Raw genomic sequence first — 16,538 nt, 5'->3', positions numbered from 1 at the left:
CCATAAGCTGAACATCCTACCAACACAACTACTTTCTTCCCAGAATTTAGAGACAGAGATTCTGTTTCTCTCTGCTAATTCAAATGGCAATTTAGAGCATTTTTAAAGTCAGGCTATGGAAGCAGTGTTTACCCCACAGCCACCAACTGGCCTAGCTTAGCCTGGCTTAGCAAATTAAATGTATGCCATACTTGTAGATGATTTCCCATCTACATGTATGGTGTACATTTTAAGAGCTAGGCAAATTTGCTCTCAAGTCCTTACAGCAAGTCCTTTGCTGAAATGTTAAGCAAAAACTTACGTTGACATACAAAAACACTTTTTTTAAAAAGAAAAAGAACAAAACTAAAACTAAACAAATTTGTCACACCTAAACAATATTTTAGTAAGATAAACAAAGTGCTCAGACCTCAACAGAAAATGAATCTGTAAATGAAATATGAAAAGGAAAGATACATATCAATTAGATTGGGATTTGGGTCATGTTTCAAAATTACTGTATTTAGCCCCATTTAATGAATGGAAACATCAAAGTCTGCTGTTGAGTGAAAGCCACTGATGTTTGTGTTCTGACTTACTATGAAACTAGAATGAATGAAAAACAATGTGATTCATGAAAGACTCAGTTTATGTTGTATCTAACATTTCCATTTTAAAGTTTTTATTTGTAAGTGAAACTAACCTAAAAAAAAAAAAAAAAGAAGTCTTTTTTTTTTTTACAACTGGCTGTCCTGGATAATTTCTACCATTCTTAAATTGGTATCAGGGTCACACTCTGAAAAACCCTGAAGTGTTTACTAATTCAGACAAGATGAACAACATGTTATCATATTGTGCCTTTGCAATTTCTACATCAGGCAGTGATATTTAACTGACTACATGTTTTTACATAAACTGTTTTTAATAAGAGCAGATTCAGCAGGATAATATTTTGAACATACAATGTGCATCTGATTTCATATTATCCTGAACACCCATACAAAGCGTTAACAAGCTGTTTTTGAGTCTTAGTAAGAGTTTGAATAGAGTGCCCCCTGCTGGCTTCTGCCAGACAGCAGGGCTCTTTCTGGGTTGGGTTAGTTTTTAGCTCTATTTTTTTTTTTACCCAGGTTTCGTTCCACTGTTCCGCAGAAATATGTACCATCTGCAAATGGTTTTATAGCTTTTATTTAAAAGAAACCAACATACAAGAGTGAAAACAAAAATGTTCAAAATTATTTTTTGCAATCATCAAAAGTGTTGTTTTGGTGGATTTGTGTTTAAATCTTTTTTTATTTATTTTCAGTTTCTTCTGACAATACATAAATGTAATGTTTTCAAGCTAAAACGTTAACAGACTCAAGTCAAGAGTCCTAACTGTAGTCTGTGGAGGAAGCTGCACATTAGGGTGATGGTGAGACACTTTCCCACATTAAAACTTGGAAGTCCTCACCAAAGATGCATTGAGTCAGAATACAAGTTAAAACAAGTACAAATCTGGTCAACCAATCATAATTACTGGAAGGCTGCAACAGATTTTTCTGTTGATCATTGGGGAAGGAAGGTGGAAACCATTGTTTCCACCTTTGCCTTTTAAAACAAAATGCAAGACAAAAAGGCCTCCCCCCCAAAACTGATGCTACTTTCACATTGCTTTATGTTTTGAAACACATATTTTTATTTAGAAACATATTTCCAATTAGAAACTAATCAACTGAATGATAGTTGATTAGCTGTACTGACAGGAGTGTGAATAACTTTGGAGTTAACTGTACATCTCAAAACTGAGCAGGAACCTTGACTGTCTGAGTGACAGTCAGCAGACACAGCATACACCTGAGATTAATTAGTCTACAATAATGTGTGATTTCAATGAAAGAAGTCCTTGTGGAATCATTGTATCCTCCCAGATAACTGTAGAATATGACCCCCTGGCTGTGTGAAAACCCAAAATGTGGCCCCAAGTAGCTTGTAATGGATCTAGGAGCTGTTCTCTACCTGGTCACCTTCATTTAATGTTTAAGCAGTAGAATAGAACAGAGTAGAATAGAATATACTTTATATACTTAAAGGTTGGGCACACTAGCAGCTGCCATTAATACTCCACAAATGCTCTCTGGTGCCAAACATACCCTACCAGCCATTTTCAATACAATGCACTCGTATCAAACCAGATCCAAATCAAAAGATTTCTTCTGGATGATTAACTGTTTTTAATCACTACACATTTTGTACTTACCTCTGCTCTACAGGTCAGTAGATCCATCAGAAACCATTGCTGTTATAAGCAGGTGGTGTCCCATCTGTTTCAGGCCTGAAACAGATGTAAAGTTAAAGTCTGTCCTAAACAATCATTGGTATTCATGCTTTCTTTTCCTGGTTCAACATAACCAGATCATTAGTAGCCTGGTAAAATCCAGGCCTTGTTCTGCACCTTACTCCATCCAGAGGGTCTGGACCCCAGCTGTGGGGAAATGAGGTGTGGACTCTGTTAAAATCTTTCATTTTACTCCATTGCTAAATGTTTGCTTATCAGACGTGTGTAATTAGTTATTATACTGGCATTACACCAATTCATGATCTGTTACACACCCGACATCTAACTGACATTTGCGTGCTCCACCTGAGCGTCGCGCTAAGATCGCAGGACGGTTAAAAGGGTAATATGCTGTTTATACAAGAACCTCTAAATAAATAAAAAGTATATATATATATATATATATATATATATATATATATATATATATATATATAAACACACACTAAGATAAAAATAAAAAAATATACATGTGACAATTAAAATAAAATACTGCAGATGTTTTTCATTTGTCCCTTTAAATCCTAATACCAAACTGTAAATATACAGCTGATAAGAAGAATCCAGTGAAAACACCACCAGGAGTGTTTACATATATATATTTATTTAGTCTTATTGCAGCTCCAGGTTTTTGTAGTTTCACAGGTCAGAGGTGGATTAGCGTTTGAGTTGCTTTTTCATCAGAGGAACTGGTTGAATTTATTTCCTGTTAATAAAGTTAAGCACAACGGATTAATAAAACCTCGGAGTGTGGATGCTCAGCTTTCAACTTCACGAGTGTAAAAACGGGGCGAGGAAAACACCAAGTCTGCTCCGATAAGGCCCTCCGAAGAGGGAACAGCTGAGGGGAATGTCTGCAGCCGTTCCTGTCATTTGTTCCCTCAAAGTTTTTGTTCCTGCTAACAAAGCTGCCGCACAGTCGCACTTAAAAAAAAAAGAAAAAAAAAAAAGAGGCATCACACACCATTAATAAAACACTTCACCACTTCCAAGCCCTGATACACAAGATTTTTTTTTTTTTTTTTTTTTAGTGTTAACACATTTGGCAAATGGTCATCATTGTCATCATCATAAAAATAAAACAGAAACATTAAAAACAGACAGGTTCAGTTCACATCGAAGTAGAATACAGATAGCATATCTTTACCCACAAAAAGGTTTGTGTTACCACTACCTAGAAAAAAACAAAACAAAACAAACAAAAAAAAATCCAAAAATGCATCACCATGTTATACAAATGTACGGTTTTTATGTGATGAAAGATTGTTAGGTAAGTATCAGTTCAAGATGTCTGTCAGTGTGTGGAAACCTATGAGTAACGTGTTTCTCGGCGTCGACCCGTCGTCCTCGACAACCAAAAGAACCTCCACCGCACATCAGAACCAATGCATTCCCAAAAAGTAAGCATCCAAATCATCAGAGAAGTTTCAGCTCGACAATAGAAATCTCAAAACGTCTATTAAAATTAAAAAATAAAGGAGAAAGAAAAAGGAATATTTCAGTGTCAGCTTTATATATATACTATATCTTTATATTTTTGTTCAATAAAACATTGTATATTAGGTGTTGCAGTGGTCATGGTCCCCAGCAACATCATGGAAAACAATGATAGAAATAAAGACACTGATCCCCCCTCAGGTCATCCAGCTGTAGGTGTGTGTGTGTGTGTGTGTGTGTTTTGGTTAAAGTAATTAGCGGCTTCTTTAGTGTGTTAACGTTTTTGCAGATATAGTGTTGGTTTTTAGAGGATTCAGCCGAGGCCTGGTTGGGCCGGCGTGTCGCGGTAGTGTTTGTGTTGGTATGTACATGTCGGCGCCTCGGCCACACGCTTGCTGCGCGTCTATGCGCTGGCGCTGATGCTCTGTTTGTAGACGGCGTGGTAGGCGTTCCTCAGCAGGACGTAAGGGAAGCAGGACTCCAGCAGGTCCATGGTCAGGAAGGGAGACTCCTGCACAATCTGAGAGAACAGAATAAGAATGACAAAAAAAACATGTTTTAATGATTTCTTTAAGGCCCTTGACTTTTATTTAAAAACAATTGATTGCGTGATTCCAGAGTTGGTCAAGTTCATTTAAATCAGTTATTTTATAGGCAAAGACTTTACAGTTTTCCTAGGTTTGAACGCCTCACTTTTACTCTTCTCAAACATTTCTTATCATTTTGACCAAACAGTATAATATTCCAGATACTTTTACAACTAAATAGTCTATTTCTAAAAGACAAACTACCATCAACTGTTGGTAATAAATTCAGAAGCAGTTTTTTGTTAAAATGAGAAACCAAACTTGTTAAATCCCCAGAACCAGAACCAAACGAGGAGAAGCAGCTTTCAGCATCTATGCACCACGAATTTGGAACAAACTTCCAGAAAACTGTAAAACAGCTGAAACACTGACTTCTTTTAAATCTCAACTGAAAACCCACCTGTTTAGAATTGTATTTGAAATGTAATCAATTACAAATTTATTGATGTAACTTGACTTAATGATTGATTCTATATTGCATTGTGATTCTGTGTTTGTTATGATGTAAAGCACTTTGAAATGCCTTGCTGCTAAAATGTGCTATACAAATAAAATTTGATTGATTGATTGATTAAATTGAGAAAACTCTCTGTTACAATGAGATTTATTATCTTGTTAAAATCTAAATCTCTTCTTGTTTAAATAAAAAAGGTTGTAGCAGCACAACAGCAACATCTCTGGAATATTTTAAGTGTTGTCTAGACAAAACAGGGTGACAAGAAGGAGGCTCATTGAGAAGCTCCTTAGGAATTTTTAAGAAGTCGTAATTTGTCAGAGGAATATATTTTTATAATTTGATATAAGAGAAAAGTGTCTTGTTTTAACAAGATATAAAATTCAGCTTTTTTTTAATGACCTTTGCAGCTCATTCTCAGTTCAAATTTTCTAGTATTTTTAAACACCATATTAAATACACATACATGTTTTAGACTGCATATTTAACTTTGACGGTGCCAATTAGAAAAAAATCCACTATTCATTCAAAAGTGCAAATAATTATTGTTTAAATAAAAATTAAAATATAATCATTTCCCAGTGTAAAAAGAGCAGTTAAAATAATTCACTAGCAGCCTAAATGAAGGAGCCCATGTGTGTCCAGTCTCCTGTCTTCAGCGTCCACTCACCATGTCCAGCAGCAGGTAGACAGACTCTCTGTTTCGTGTGGTCATCTTGTCCGTCTCCTGGCCGATCTTCAGGAGGCTGGACGAGGCCAGCTGCACATATAGACCCAGACAGACACTTTTTTGTAGCTTCATGAAACATTTGTTACAGAGATCTGCTAAAAAAAATACTATTACTATTACTACACAAATACTATTTTTTAAAACCTTCTTCCAGCCTAAAAGACTGAACCATTGTGTTCTGCGCAGATACCACGGTGACATAAATTTAACAGGAAAAAAACAACTATTTAGGACAACAGCATTAAAACTAAAATCAAATAATTTCTCTGTCTTACAGCCAGGAACTCCTTCAAACGGTCCTCTATGCTTCCTTTGTGGATGGTGAAGAGAGCCGCAGCGATCTGATTGATGGCTTTGGCCAAACAGTGGATGTTGTTGCAGTGGCCTGTAGGGGGCAGCAAATACAAACTGTTACCAGGAGTTTTTTTTTTTTTATTTTCTTTTATTGAAATCCATCAAAAAGAGTCTAACTTCCAGACCTGAGAAATGCTTCATGTGGAACTGACAGAGCAGATGAAAAACTGTGAACTTTCATGTATGTTTAATGGAGATAACAGATAAATGTGAAATGGGAGGCACCAGGGTGGAATTGTGAACTCGCAGGACGGCTAACGCAGCGGTAATGAGGCCGTGTACAAAGAAATGGTGGCGGCGAAACCAATTGTCGGCCGAGACGCGGTCTGCATACCAACCAGAGCCGAGCCTCTGATAACTTATTATCCTCTTTAGAAGGCCCTTATTAACAGGCCAGCCTTTCATTTCAAGGTTGTTAGGAGGCAGCGTCTTCATAATTCATCCTCTGAGTGACAAATGTCTTTGATAGCTTATCAAAAGCCTCATTTAGCTACAACAGAGGGATTCCACTGGGGAAAATGTTCAGTTGACTTTCACTTGATTGGTGCTTTTATTGAAATGCACAAGATTTAATATATCATACTGAATAAACAAGCTAATATGGGGAAAAAATTATTTAAAAAATTGTGAGTTTTATTTGCCATTAAAACTGTTAAATGCCAAGATTACGGTAAATGCTGCACATTACTGCTTTTAGGCTGTAAACTGCCGTGAACTGTAAAGTTTATTATTATTACTATTAATGTAATTGGCATTTAAAAAAATCTCAAAGGTAAGCATGGAGGGTAAAATATTCACAGTCTCGAAATAATGTAATGGAAAACGTGACATTTTTAGCGTAAATGTGAGTAATTTGGATCTTAAAAATATCAACTATTTGAAAGACAATGAAAATTCAACATCAAGCCTTTTAAAGTTAAAATAGTTAGATTTTTTCACATCTTAAAAAGAATTACACAAGTCATGACTTAGTCATGTTTTCATCACCGTTTTTTCATGTGCATTTTGCAGTATCGCATTAGAAACGGTTGATGGACACTGCAGAATTCAAAGTAACTTCCTTCATTTTGCATAAAAGATGTTACACTTGGCTGAGTTAGTTTTTTCCTTTGTGAAAAACAGTCAATGTGCTAAAGTGGAGATGGAAACATATTTGCTGCATAAGTTCTAATGTAGCGAATGTCCCCATCCACTGGTGGGTCTGCGCCTTACCAGAGGCACAGAACTTAGAGAAGTTTCAAAGTTTAAACCTTCAGCTCAGAGGGAAGGAGTCCTTTTTATTTGAGATGTGTGGTCCATGCTAGTTCAAAACCACTGCATCTCGTTTATTTTCTGCATTACAGACGTTTTCTTCCTATTTAACTGATAGATTTCAGGTTGTGAAATATGGAAGCTTTACATCACGATCAGCTGTAGGTTATGATCCATGGCAGTCCCATAGGGTAGCATACTGGGTCCTCTGCTTTGATTTTTTTTTACTTATATAATCTCAACTCCTTTGTTAAAAAAATGATGACAAGCAACCTAACAACTCAGTGACTCACCTTCGATGGCAGGGCTGTATTGTGACATCACATTGCTAGCAAGGGTCGGCAAGGAAACGGCCACAAACACCATCAGCAGACAGGCGATTTTATACTCCTCCTCTGGACTGATGTTCTCTGCCAAGCACCAACCAAACCATGTTGTTAGAAAACAGGCTTGTGCTGACATGTCAAGTGTGTTTCCAACTTACCACTCTTCTGGGAGGACAGCGCCACCACCAGGGCTGGGTCAATCTCGCAGGGTAAACCAGCAGCCGAGGACAGTTCGTAGACATTCATGGCCACCTGGCGACGGGAAACATTAATTCGCATCAGCATGAGAGGAGGAAGACATGATGGTGTTACTTTGAGTGTCAGTGTGTTCGACCTTCATGTCGGTCTCTCGGGGGATGTGGTCCTTGAAATCCTCCACCGAACTGACCAGGAAAGGAATGTGGCAAGACAACACCTGAAAGGAGGAAAGATCCGGATTATCTGTATTTGTCTCACATCACCACCGTGGGTTTAAAGGTCTGTGTGTGTGTGTGTGTGTGTGTGTGTGTGTGTGTGTGTGTGTGTGTGTGTGTGTGTGTGTGTGTGTGTGTGTGTGTGTGTGTGTGTGTGTGCGTGTGTATGTGTGTGTATGTGTGTGTGAGTCTTACATCTCTCAAAGCTTCCTGTGCAAGAGAGCGGAAGGATAAAATAACGCCAATGATGGTCATCCTCTTCAGAACGCTGTCCACAGCTACAGAACATAAAAAACACTGAACGTGAACACACTAAAGAGGTGGAGCAAATGTTATTCGATGATATGTTTCACAGCAAATAGATTCAAAGTACAAATATCTAGAAAGAAGACATCGGACGATTTATCCTGATAAGAATCAAGATGATGGGCAAAAAACTGCTCACTGACAATGATTACTCTTGGTTTTAGTTGTAGCACTGAATCTTAAGTGATATATAAAGACAAAAGGATGCTTTGCTCTTAATTGTCAACACTACCACAACTAGATAACAAGGTCCAAGGGTATCACATCTCACAGGTCAGTGAAAAGTTTTCATTTTAAAAGAAATTGCGAGGGGGAGAGAAGTAGGTTATTTATGCTAGCTTGACTTTGACAACCTTAACATGTAGGTGTGCTGTGGAATTTGGTGTTTTGATTCAATTAAAAAGGGGGATCTACACATCAAACTCTATAACAGATCATCAGTAAAGTGGCTGTTTGAATTAGCAAATCAACAACCGCTGTGTTCATATTTGCATAAACTATAAATCCAACATTTCTTTAGTAAATATGACGAGTGGAAACCACAGCAGTCATCTTGGATGACTGCACAGATAACATGACTGCTCACATGTTAACATCTTTCATGTGTCTGTGCTTACAAGTGAGTTTCTTGAAGAGCGCAGCCATGTGGTCCGGTTTGTCGAAGCTCGTCCTCATCTGTGTCAACACCTCCATGTTCTCCACCACCAGTTTCTACAAACAAGATAAGAGAGACAGAAAAACAACAGGTTTTATAAGGATGTACTGGATCAAAACCTTTTTACATGATGGGTTTTGAGTCCCTGACTGAACCCAGTTTCTGATTAGGATGTTGATTTCCAAAGAATTGTAGTTCCACTTTCTAATATCATAAATGAATGATTTAAATGTGAAAATGAAGGATTTAAAAACATGACATGTCCAGTTAAAAAAGTAACTGAAGGAAGGAAATGAGTGGCATGGTTTTTAAAGGAGACTATTTGAAGCTGTAGGGTTGGTCAGTATTGAGCGCAAAATAATCTCAACAAGGAGATTCCTCAATTCAACTGATAATCATTCTTTATGAATGAATGATGATCATAGAGTAGGAAAATGGCAACTTCCTAAAGTTCAAAGTAACCTACATGGGATACCTCACTTAACATTCAGAGACATAATGTGGGTTTAAAATTGCTGGATGTCTGAAACAAATATATTAAAATCTTGAAAAGTAGCTTCTGTGATTTTTATTACCTTTAGCTCGGCAACCTGTGATGAGATGTGCCACATCAGACTCTCGCTGAGAAACTTCATCCCGTACGGCCCCAACAACTCCGAGAGGGAACGCATCTCTGAAAAACACAATAAAATACATACGAGTTCATTCCCATTCATGCTTAAACCTCTTCCCTAAGTAAGAACACATGAAGAACACAAAACAGCCAGACATTAGATGGAAAGCATGAGGGTACCAGAGATGTCAGAGTATTCCTCGGCATTGAACGTCAGTTCGTTCTCGGTAGGCAGGTTGACGAAGGCCTTCATGGCGGGGAAGTAGGCGATGTGTCCGTTACTGACCTGACGGAGCAAAGTTTCCAAGTACCTGCATGGACACAGAACAGAAGTTCAGTACTCGCTTCACTTAAACAGAATAATAATAAAGTATAAAACTATGTTTATTTACTGGGACGTACAAAAAAATCAAAAATAAAATGAAGAGAACAAAGTTATAGTATTACGAGCATTGTCGTACTAAAATAATGCCAGAACAATATGATAGTATTGAAAATATGATAATTGAGTCGTAATAAAACAAGATTAAAATTATAAGAATAAGTAAATGAAGTCAAAATAATACAAGAATAAAGTCATAATATTACCAGAATGAAGTCATAGTATTACAACTAATAATGAAGTTGTATTTGTAATACTATGATTTTATTCCTGTAGTTTAATTTTTTTTAATTTTCTTAGTATGGCCCTAATACTCCATCATAATTTGCTGAGATGTAACCTTGACAACAAGCAGGGAAAAAGGATTTGCCACCACCATTTGGTACATTTTTTGTGTATTTTGAGTGTCTAATAGTGCAAAGAATTTAAATGTATTCTCTCACGGTGCTACGTAGATATCTTTATATTCTTTTTAGGTTTTATGTTTCAGTTTCTTTATTTTTCTCCATGTTTTCTTCTCTATCACTGTATTTGCTGTGGAACTGTTAAACAAGGTCATAACTTCTGGATAATCAGTTTTGTGAATTCGCTATTTTTTTTCTCCTTGCAGCAATTTTGCCCTTAATTTTGTTGAGGCTTTGTTTACTTCATTCATATTGTGGTAGCATTAATATTTTAATAAGTATCTGACATGCTCCAGGTATTTGGTATGGGTGGTGAGGGTGTAAATACATTGATAACACTACTGGGAAGCATGGTTCCGCAGGATCATCGTCTTCACTCTCCTGCTCTGGATCAGACTCTTAATTGTTGACTTCTTTAATAAACTTGGAAGTAAAAAGTTTTTCTTCCAGTAGATAGTCGTATCGCTGCTATCAAATTACAAAAATGGCCGAATGGAGTGGAGCGGAACACTGTGTGAGCTAGAGGGGCGTAAAATGTCTCATTCACATTAATAAAGACCACAGCAAAACGAGTTGCTCTAAAATTCACCTCAGAACAGGTAAATGAGGGGTCTGCAGATTTCAGACCAAAGTATTGCAGTTCTACTTTATATAGACCATGAGAAAATGATTTACATTTGAAAAGGAAGGATTTAAACCATGACATGTCCACTTTAAAAGTTTGGGATCCTGATGGAGGTGGGAGTTACAGCCTGACATATTGCTGACTGAAGGTTGCTAAACTGACTCTGATCTATAATCCAACACACCAGTTTGTGTATAAGCTGGTGATGGTGGGCTCCCCATGGCTGTCCAGGTGCTGTGTTTGCTGCAGGAGGACATTGTTGAAAACTCGGGTGATGTCGATGGTGACGTAATTCTCTATGGACTGCAGCACCGTCATGTAAGCCCGGACGCTGGTCAGCAGCTCGCTGGGCTTGGCGATCTCCTGAGTGGCCTGGTTGTACATGGTCATCCCAACTATAGACCTGCAGGCAGAACAGACAGGTGGATTGGTCAGAGGTCAAAATGACGCTTTATTGCAACGTTTATTCTGTTCTCTCTCTTGCTTTCTTTCAAGCGATATAATAAGCAATCAATCATTCACACGTCTTTATTAATCATGTAGAAATTCATGTTTTTACCAGCTACTGAATTTTTTCTAGCACTAAACATCATAAAACACTGGAACATTTTCATTGAAGTCTCATTAGATAGATTTACATTTAGGCTTAAAAGTGACAAATAGATACATCATTAAATCATTAATCAAACGCAACATGAAATAAATACCTGTTTAATTAAATAATTATTTAAAAGAAAGTGAAAATCATGGCAGCCATGACATATTTTATAAAACAACGAGGCTGAACTGGTGGAGTTCAACAGATCAGTGTTAGCTCCACCTCTAGACATGCAAGATTCCTGCAGCAACAGGAATCATGAAGTGATTAAACGTTTATGTATTTCTTGGTCCATTTAATAAATAATTCAATTATGTTTGTATTCATTTAATTCTGTTCCTTTCAACCCTTCATAGAATACAACTTTTTGTAGAAAATGATTTTATAAGACTAAAGCTTCATCCTAATTATGCATATTATTATTACTTATTTTTATTATTATTTTAAGTTGGCAGCAAAAATTTCATCCATCCAGGGGCAAATATTTCCAGTTGTAAAAACCCTCTCTCTAACGCTGAATGATGGACTTTTTTGGGGGTTTGGAAGTAACCTTATAAGCTCTCCCAGATGTATTGGCAGCAACAGTGTTCACACACACGAATGTCAACATTTTGCTTCAACATCAGCATTTAGCTTCAGTTTTAATCCATCTAAGGCTGCAATTAAACTTAAAACCATATAGAGTTGCTTTTCTTGACTGTATTTAGACTTTGTAAACATGCTGCAGGCTCAGAAACTCTAAACTGAACAAAAGTAACAATTTCTTTAAGGTTTGCTGTGTGTGTGTGTGTGTGTGTGTGTGTGTGTGTGTGTGTGTGTGTGTGTGTGTGTGTGTGTGTGTGTGTGTGTGTGTGTGTGTGTGTGTGTGTGTGTGTGTGTGTGTGTGGGCGTGTGTGTGTAGCAGTTTTACTTTGTGAATCGGATCTCCAGGTGCGAGGTGAGGTACTCCCTGGGTGTGAACGTGTGCTCCCACACCACCAGGTTGGGGACGTAGTTGATGGAGAAGCAGAGCTCTGATAGAGCTGTATGGAGTTTATCCAGACTGGAAAAATAAGGAAAAGCAGGAAGTCAAGAACAATCATTATTGATTATATTAAAGTCAAATTAAAGGCTTATTGGCCAAAGTGTAACACAATAAAATGACTGCACTATAAATAACATAAAAAGCAAGATAGTCCGGTAGATGGACAGTAGCTGGTTTTGGTACTGACTTGGTGACCATTAGCCGGTTCTTCCTCATACTCTCCACTCCGGGTTTTTCCCTCTCCGGCTCCCCCTTCTTTCCTGTTGCCTTCTTGCTCTTCTTGTTCACAGCCTGGCTGATGGTTTTAGCGCAGTGTTTGGGCAGCAGCTGATGGAAGAAAAGGAACAAAGAGTCAAAAACCAGACATGACATTACTGGTGCTTTGCTTGAAATGTTGCCACTTCAATATTAATACACCATCTGCTTCAGAACCGGAAGGCCAAACAGGCCTGATTAAAACTGACAGACGTTAGAAATTCAGACAATCCTCACTTTAAAATGTTGAGAAATACAATTGCCTGCTTTGCAATTGCAGTGACCACTGCAATTGCAGTGCAAAAGCTGCTAGCTAAAAGCTAGCAGTGCTTTTAGCTAGCGCTGCTAGCTATAATATTAGTTACACTAATCTTAAAAAGCTAATCACAAACATTAGCTATGCTAATGCTAACTAGCCCTAACCCCTTTCTGTATTTCTGCTAAATAGAGAAAGGGGCATTACAGTATACCTAGTCAAGCATTAGCATTCTGCTAAATACAGAAGCTAATGCTAAAGCATGACTAAAGCTATAAGTGCATTAGTAGTAGTGTACCCACCGCTGTTGTTACTGTACACTGATGTAGCCAACATGAAATCATTTTAAGTGACTCAATGGAATATCAAACAATGCAGTTTTATAACTAACTGCTGCAGAAAAAAAGTAGGAAAAACAAGCTTCACTACATAAGGGGAAGCTTAGCTCTGATATTTCCTGTCTATACCTTTGTGCTGTGAAGTTTCTATAAACCAGAAAAAAGTGCAAGTCATCATGACTGAAGGCTAACATTTACCACTAAACATATGATAAAACACAAAAGAACCTGCAAATGGTAACGGTAATGGTAGCTTTGCTATCACTTATATTGGAAAACTGCATCTGTCAGATCTGGTTATTTGGCGCAAATGAGTCAGTCAAGGTTTAATAATCAACTCTGTGTCCTGATTTTGGAACCATTAAATTGCACTGAGAGCAACAGCTTCCTCTTTCAGGCCTATAAACCGCTGCAGGTTAAATTATTAGATGCTGAGGTAGCCACTGATCTTATCGCTCTTTGGGAAAGACAGTAAATAAAAGTATTTCTGCATGGCTGAAGTGTTCTCACCTGGTCACTGAGCGTACACTGCTCTGTGCAGATGTCGGTGATCAGGTTTCTGGCCTGCTTGGCCATCTCATCCAGGAACATGTTGCACAACGACAGGCTTCGGTCCCCAATGTGGTGACGCTGGAAAAAGATGACAAACTATTACCTGAAGTTCATGAAAAAGCAGGTTGATTTCTACTATGCAAAGGTGTGCATCCCTGCTAAGCCTTTTTAATCTAGCTTTTCTCATTACAGAAACAATATTCTCGTTTTATGTAGCAGAACAAAACAAAGTAGCTGAACATGCTCAGGTGAATTGTTTCCAACTATTTTTACTAGACATTAACCGAACTGATACTAATATCTGTATCACTCCTGATATTTATAAAAATTCTAGATCATTTATCTGCTCCATATGGACAGATCTATGAAGTAATTCTATGCTTTGTGCTCTGAGAAACATCATGCTTTATTATTTATTTTATATTGCTCTTATACTGCTAATTGCTCTCACCAAACAAATTAAAGTCGCTGTTTTTACATGTTTGACCAAGCTTGTGAAGCTGTTGGTGTATTTAGGTGTTCTGTACTGAAGCAGAGTTGTCAAATAAATTTGTAACTCAGTTCATTTATGTCTGTGTTTTAATTCAATTCAGCTGTTTTTCTGTACCAGACTGGTGTCAGCTGATACTAAACCATTAGTGGCATTGGAAGAGAAAAAAGTGGATTGGTGCATGTCTAATTTCTACAAATAAAACTCCAAGAAGGTGTGGCTGCGGCTCTCATAAAATGATCATTTTTAAACATTTTCACCAATAAACCCCAGATTGTCAGCTCTCTCACCTCTTCAGGACAGAGCTCATGTGTGCAGGACATGAAGTGTGCGCAGAGCAGAGGAAAGCAGATGGAGTGGCGGCTTTGGGAGGGAAGCTCCAAGCACTGCTGGAACATTTTTTCAAATGCGCGGCTGTAGAAACTGCACACATAATAATATATATTTTTTTAAAAGTAAGGGATGGTTATAAGTAAAATATTTTTAATCATCAAAAGCACTTTTTGTCAGGTTTGGATTACTCACCAGAAGATGGATAAGTCTGACGTCTCCACCAACATCTCCACCAGAGAGTCGACCATCTTGGTGTGGAAGATGATGGTGTTCATCATCTTGCCAAGCTCCTTGTGGTCGGCTATACCGAGGCTAGCTTTAGAAACACTGGTGTACGCCTGGGAGGGGAGAGAGGCAGGAAGTGAATAAAACAAAATGTGTAAAAGGCCCAGCAAAGCAAACAGAAACAAATCCCAAACCCAAAGTAGAAAAGTCTTCTCTGGGCTGTTTTTACCTGCAGTCTGAACCAGTCCAGTCTCATCCCCCTGAAGTCAAACACGTCTCCATCTTCCACTGGAAGGCAACAAACAGTTATTTACTCAAAAATAGACCCAACATCCCTTTAAAAGCCGAGCTCTGTTAAACAGTTGTAGAAATTGTCATCTAAAAATAACACCAGACTTAGTTTGTAGAGGAGATTTTTCATTGTTTTCTAATGTACAGAAGACATTTGAAAACTCATTTAAGTGACTCAAAAAACCTTTTAAAACATTTCAAAGATGATGTGGCAAATGAAAGCACAGACCTCGATTATCTTATGGTTCCAACCATAATGTGTTAGTCTTATTTTTAAGAGTGGTATTTTGTGCTTGTGGGACCTTTTGTAAACTAACATCAAAAAAGTCATAAACACAAAATCTGTTGCCAATAAAAGATAGCAATGAATTTTTAAAAACATTTGTCAATTTTATTGGAATTGTAATATATCAATTTATCACGATTACTTATATTTATATTGCTCATCTATAGTGTTGGTAGTGCATCATATATGACTCTTAAAAGCTCACATTCAAGTAGATGACTTCACTATCTTACCTTGTTTGACGCTCAGAGAGGTCATGGTGTTAACAAATGAAGACATGATTATAGATTCATCCTCTGGACAAACAGACAGGTTCTGTTTAATAAAACCCAGAGAGAACTGAAGTAAGAACAAATGTTTACCAGAAAACAGTGACTGACCGCTAAACATGTGAATATAAGGAAGCAGCTAGTTATCAGCCAAAATGTTCTACCTACCTGCACCATCTCATTGAGAACCACAGCGTCGAACCCAGACAGGTACTGGACGTAGTATCGCTGCATCACAGGGCCGTACTTCCTGACGTGAGCTCTGAGCTCCTCCATGTAGAAGATTAGCTCTGCAATATGTCTGAAAAATACACCGAAACTCATCAGGCCAGGAAGAAAAACAGCAGTTAACCAGCTGTAAAGACAGCAAACTATGTGTGTGCGCGTGTGTGTGTGTATGGTTAATCAGTGTGCATACTTGTCTATGAAATCATCGGTGCTTTTCTTCTGGATGTTGTCTGCGTGTCGTAGAAGCCAGATGATTTCATCTCGGGCGAACGACAGTGCCATGAACACGAATAACGCCTAGAGGATCCAGACCACAGAGACTCAGGGAGGGAACAGGAACCCATCAGAAGATACTTCCAAGAAAAAATATATTAACCAAACAAATCAATAGAGTTTGAGTATATGGCATATGCAGGACTGGACGATACGGCTGAAAAATGCATCACGATAAAAGCGATTCATATCGGCCGATATCAATAATTATTGATTCATTTTTGTTTTCCATATCTGAAATGCTGACCAACTATTTTAAGTCCAATTCAATTATTCATCTGATAATC

The 16,538-nt window shown here is 37.7% G+C and overlaps 1 protein-coding gene across 4 annotated transcripts in view; it reads right to left on the bottom strand.

The window, feature by feature from the left end:
* Nucleotides 1-2,876: 2,876 nt before the first annotated feature.
* nckap1 (NCK associated protein 1) overlaps nt 2,877-16,538 on the bottom strand; it is a 43,179-nt gene continuing 29,517 nt past the window's right edge. For all 4 annotated transcript variants that reach the window (XM_005809520.2, XM_005809521.2, XM_005809522.2 and 1 more), the window contains 20 exons: nt 16,169-16,275; nt 15,919-16,051; nt 15,715-15,796; nt 15,134-15,192; nt 14,872-15,017; nt 14,637-14,769; nt 13,815-13,934; nt 12,643-12,782; nt 12,342-12,473; nt 11,018-11,236; nt 9,603-9,733; nt 9,385-9,482; nt 8,772-8,865; nt 8,044-8,126; nt 7,770-7,850; nt 7,594-7,687; nt 7,403-7,519; nt 5,780-5,889; nt 5,445-5,534; nt 2,877-4,253 (listed from right to left, as the gene is read on the bottom strand). In XM_005809520.2, the coding sequence (XP_005809577.1) occupies nt 4,137-4,253; nt 5,445-5,534; nt 5,780-5,889; nt 7,403-7,519; nt 7,594-7,687; nt 7,770-7,850; nt 8,044-8,126; nt 8,772-8,865; nt 9,385-9,482; nt 9,603-9,733; nt 11,018-11,236; nt 12,342-12,473; nt 12,643-12,782; nt 13,815-13,934; nt 14,637-14,769; nt 14,872-15,017; nt 15,134-15,192; nt 15,715-15,796; nt 15,919-16,051; nt 16,169-16,275 (2,286 nt within the window). In that variant the 3' untranslated portion in view covers nt 2,877-4,136. The remainder of the gene's footprint in view (nt 4,254-5,444; nt 5,535-5,779; nt 5,890-7,402; nt 7,520-7,593; nt 7,688-7,769; nt 7,851-8,043; nt 8,127-8,771; nt 8,866-9,384; nt 9,483-9,602; nt 9,734-11,017; nt 11,237-12,341; nt 12,474-12,642; nt 12,783-13,814; nt 13,935-14,636; nt 14,770-14,871; nt 15,018-15,133; nt 15,193-15,714; nt 15,797-15,918; nt 16,052-16,168; nt 16,276-16,538) is intronic.

Source organism: Xiphophorus maculatus, chromosome 22, assembly GCF_002775205.1.
Source record: "Xiphophorus maculatus strain JP 163 A chromosome 22, X_maculatus-5.0-male, whole genome shotgun sequence".
Classification (NCBI taxonomy): Eukaryota; Metazoa; Chordata; class Actinopteri; order Cyprinodontiformes; family Poeciliidae; genus Xiphophorus; species Xiphophorus maculatus.
The sequence above is the reverse complement of the archived record's forward strand: the minus strand, read 5'-3'. Positions and strand labels throughout refer to the sequence as shown.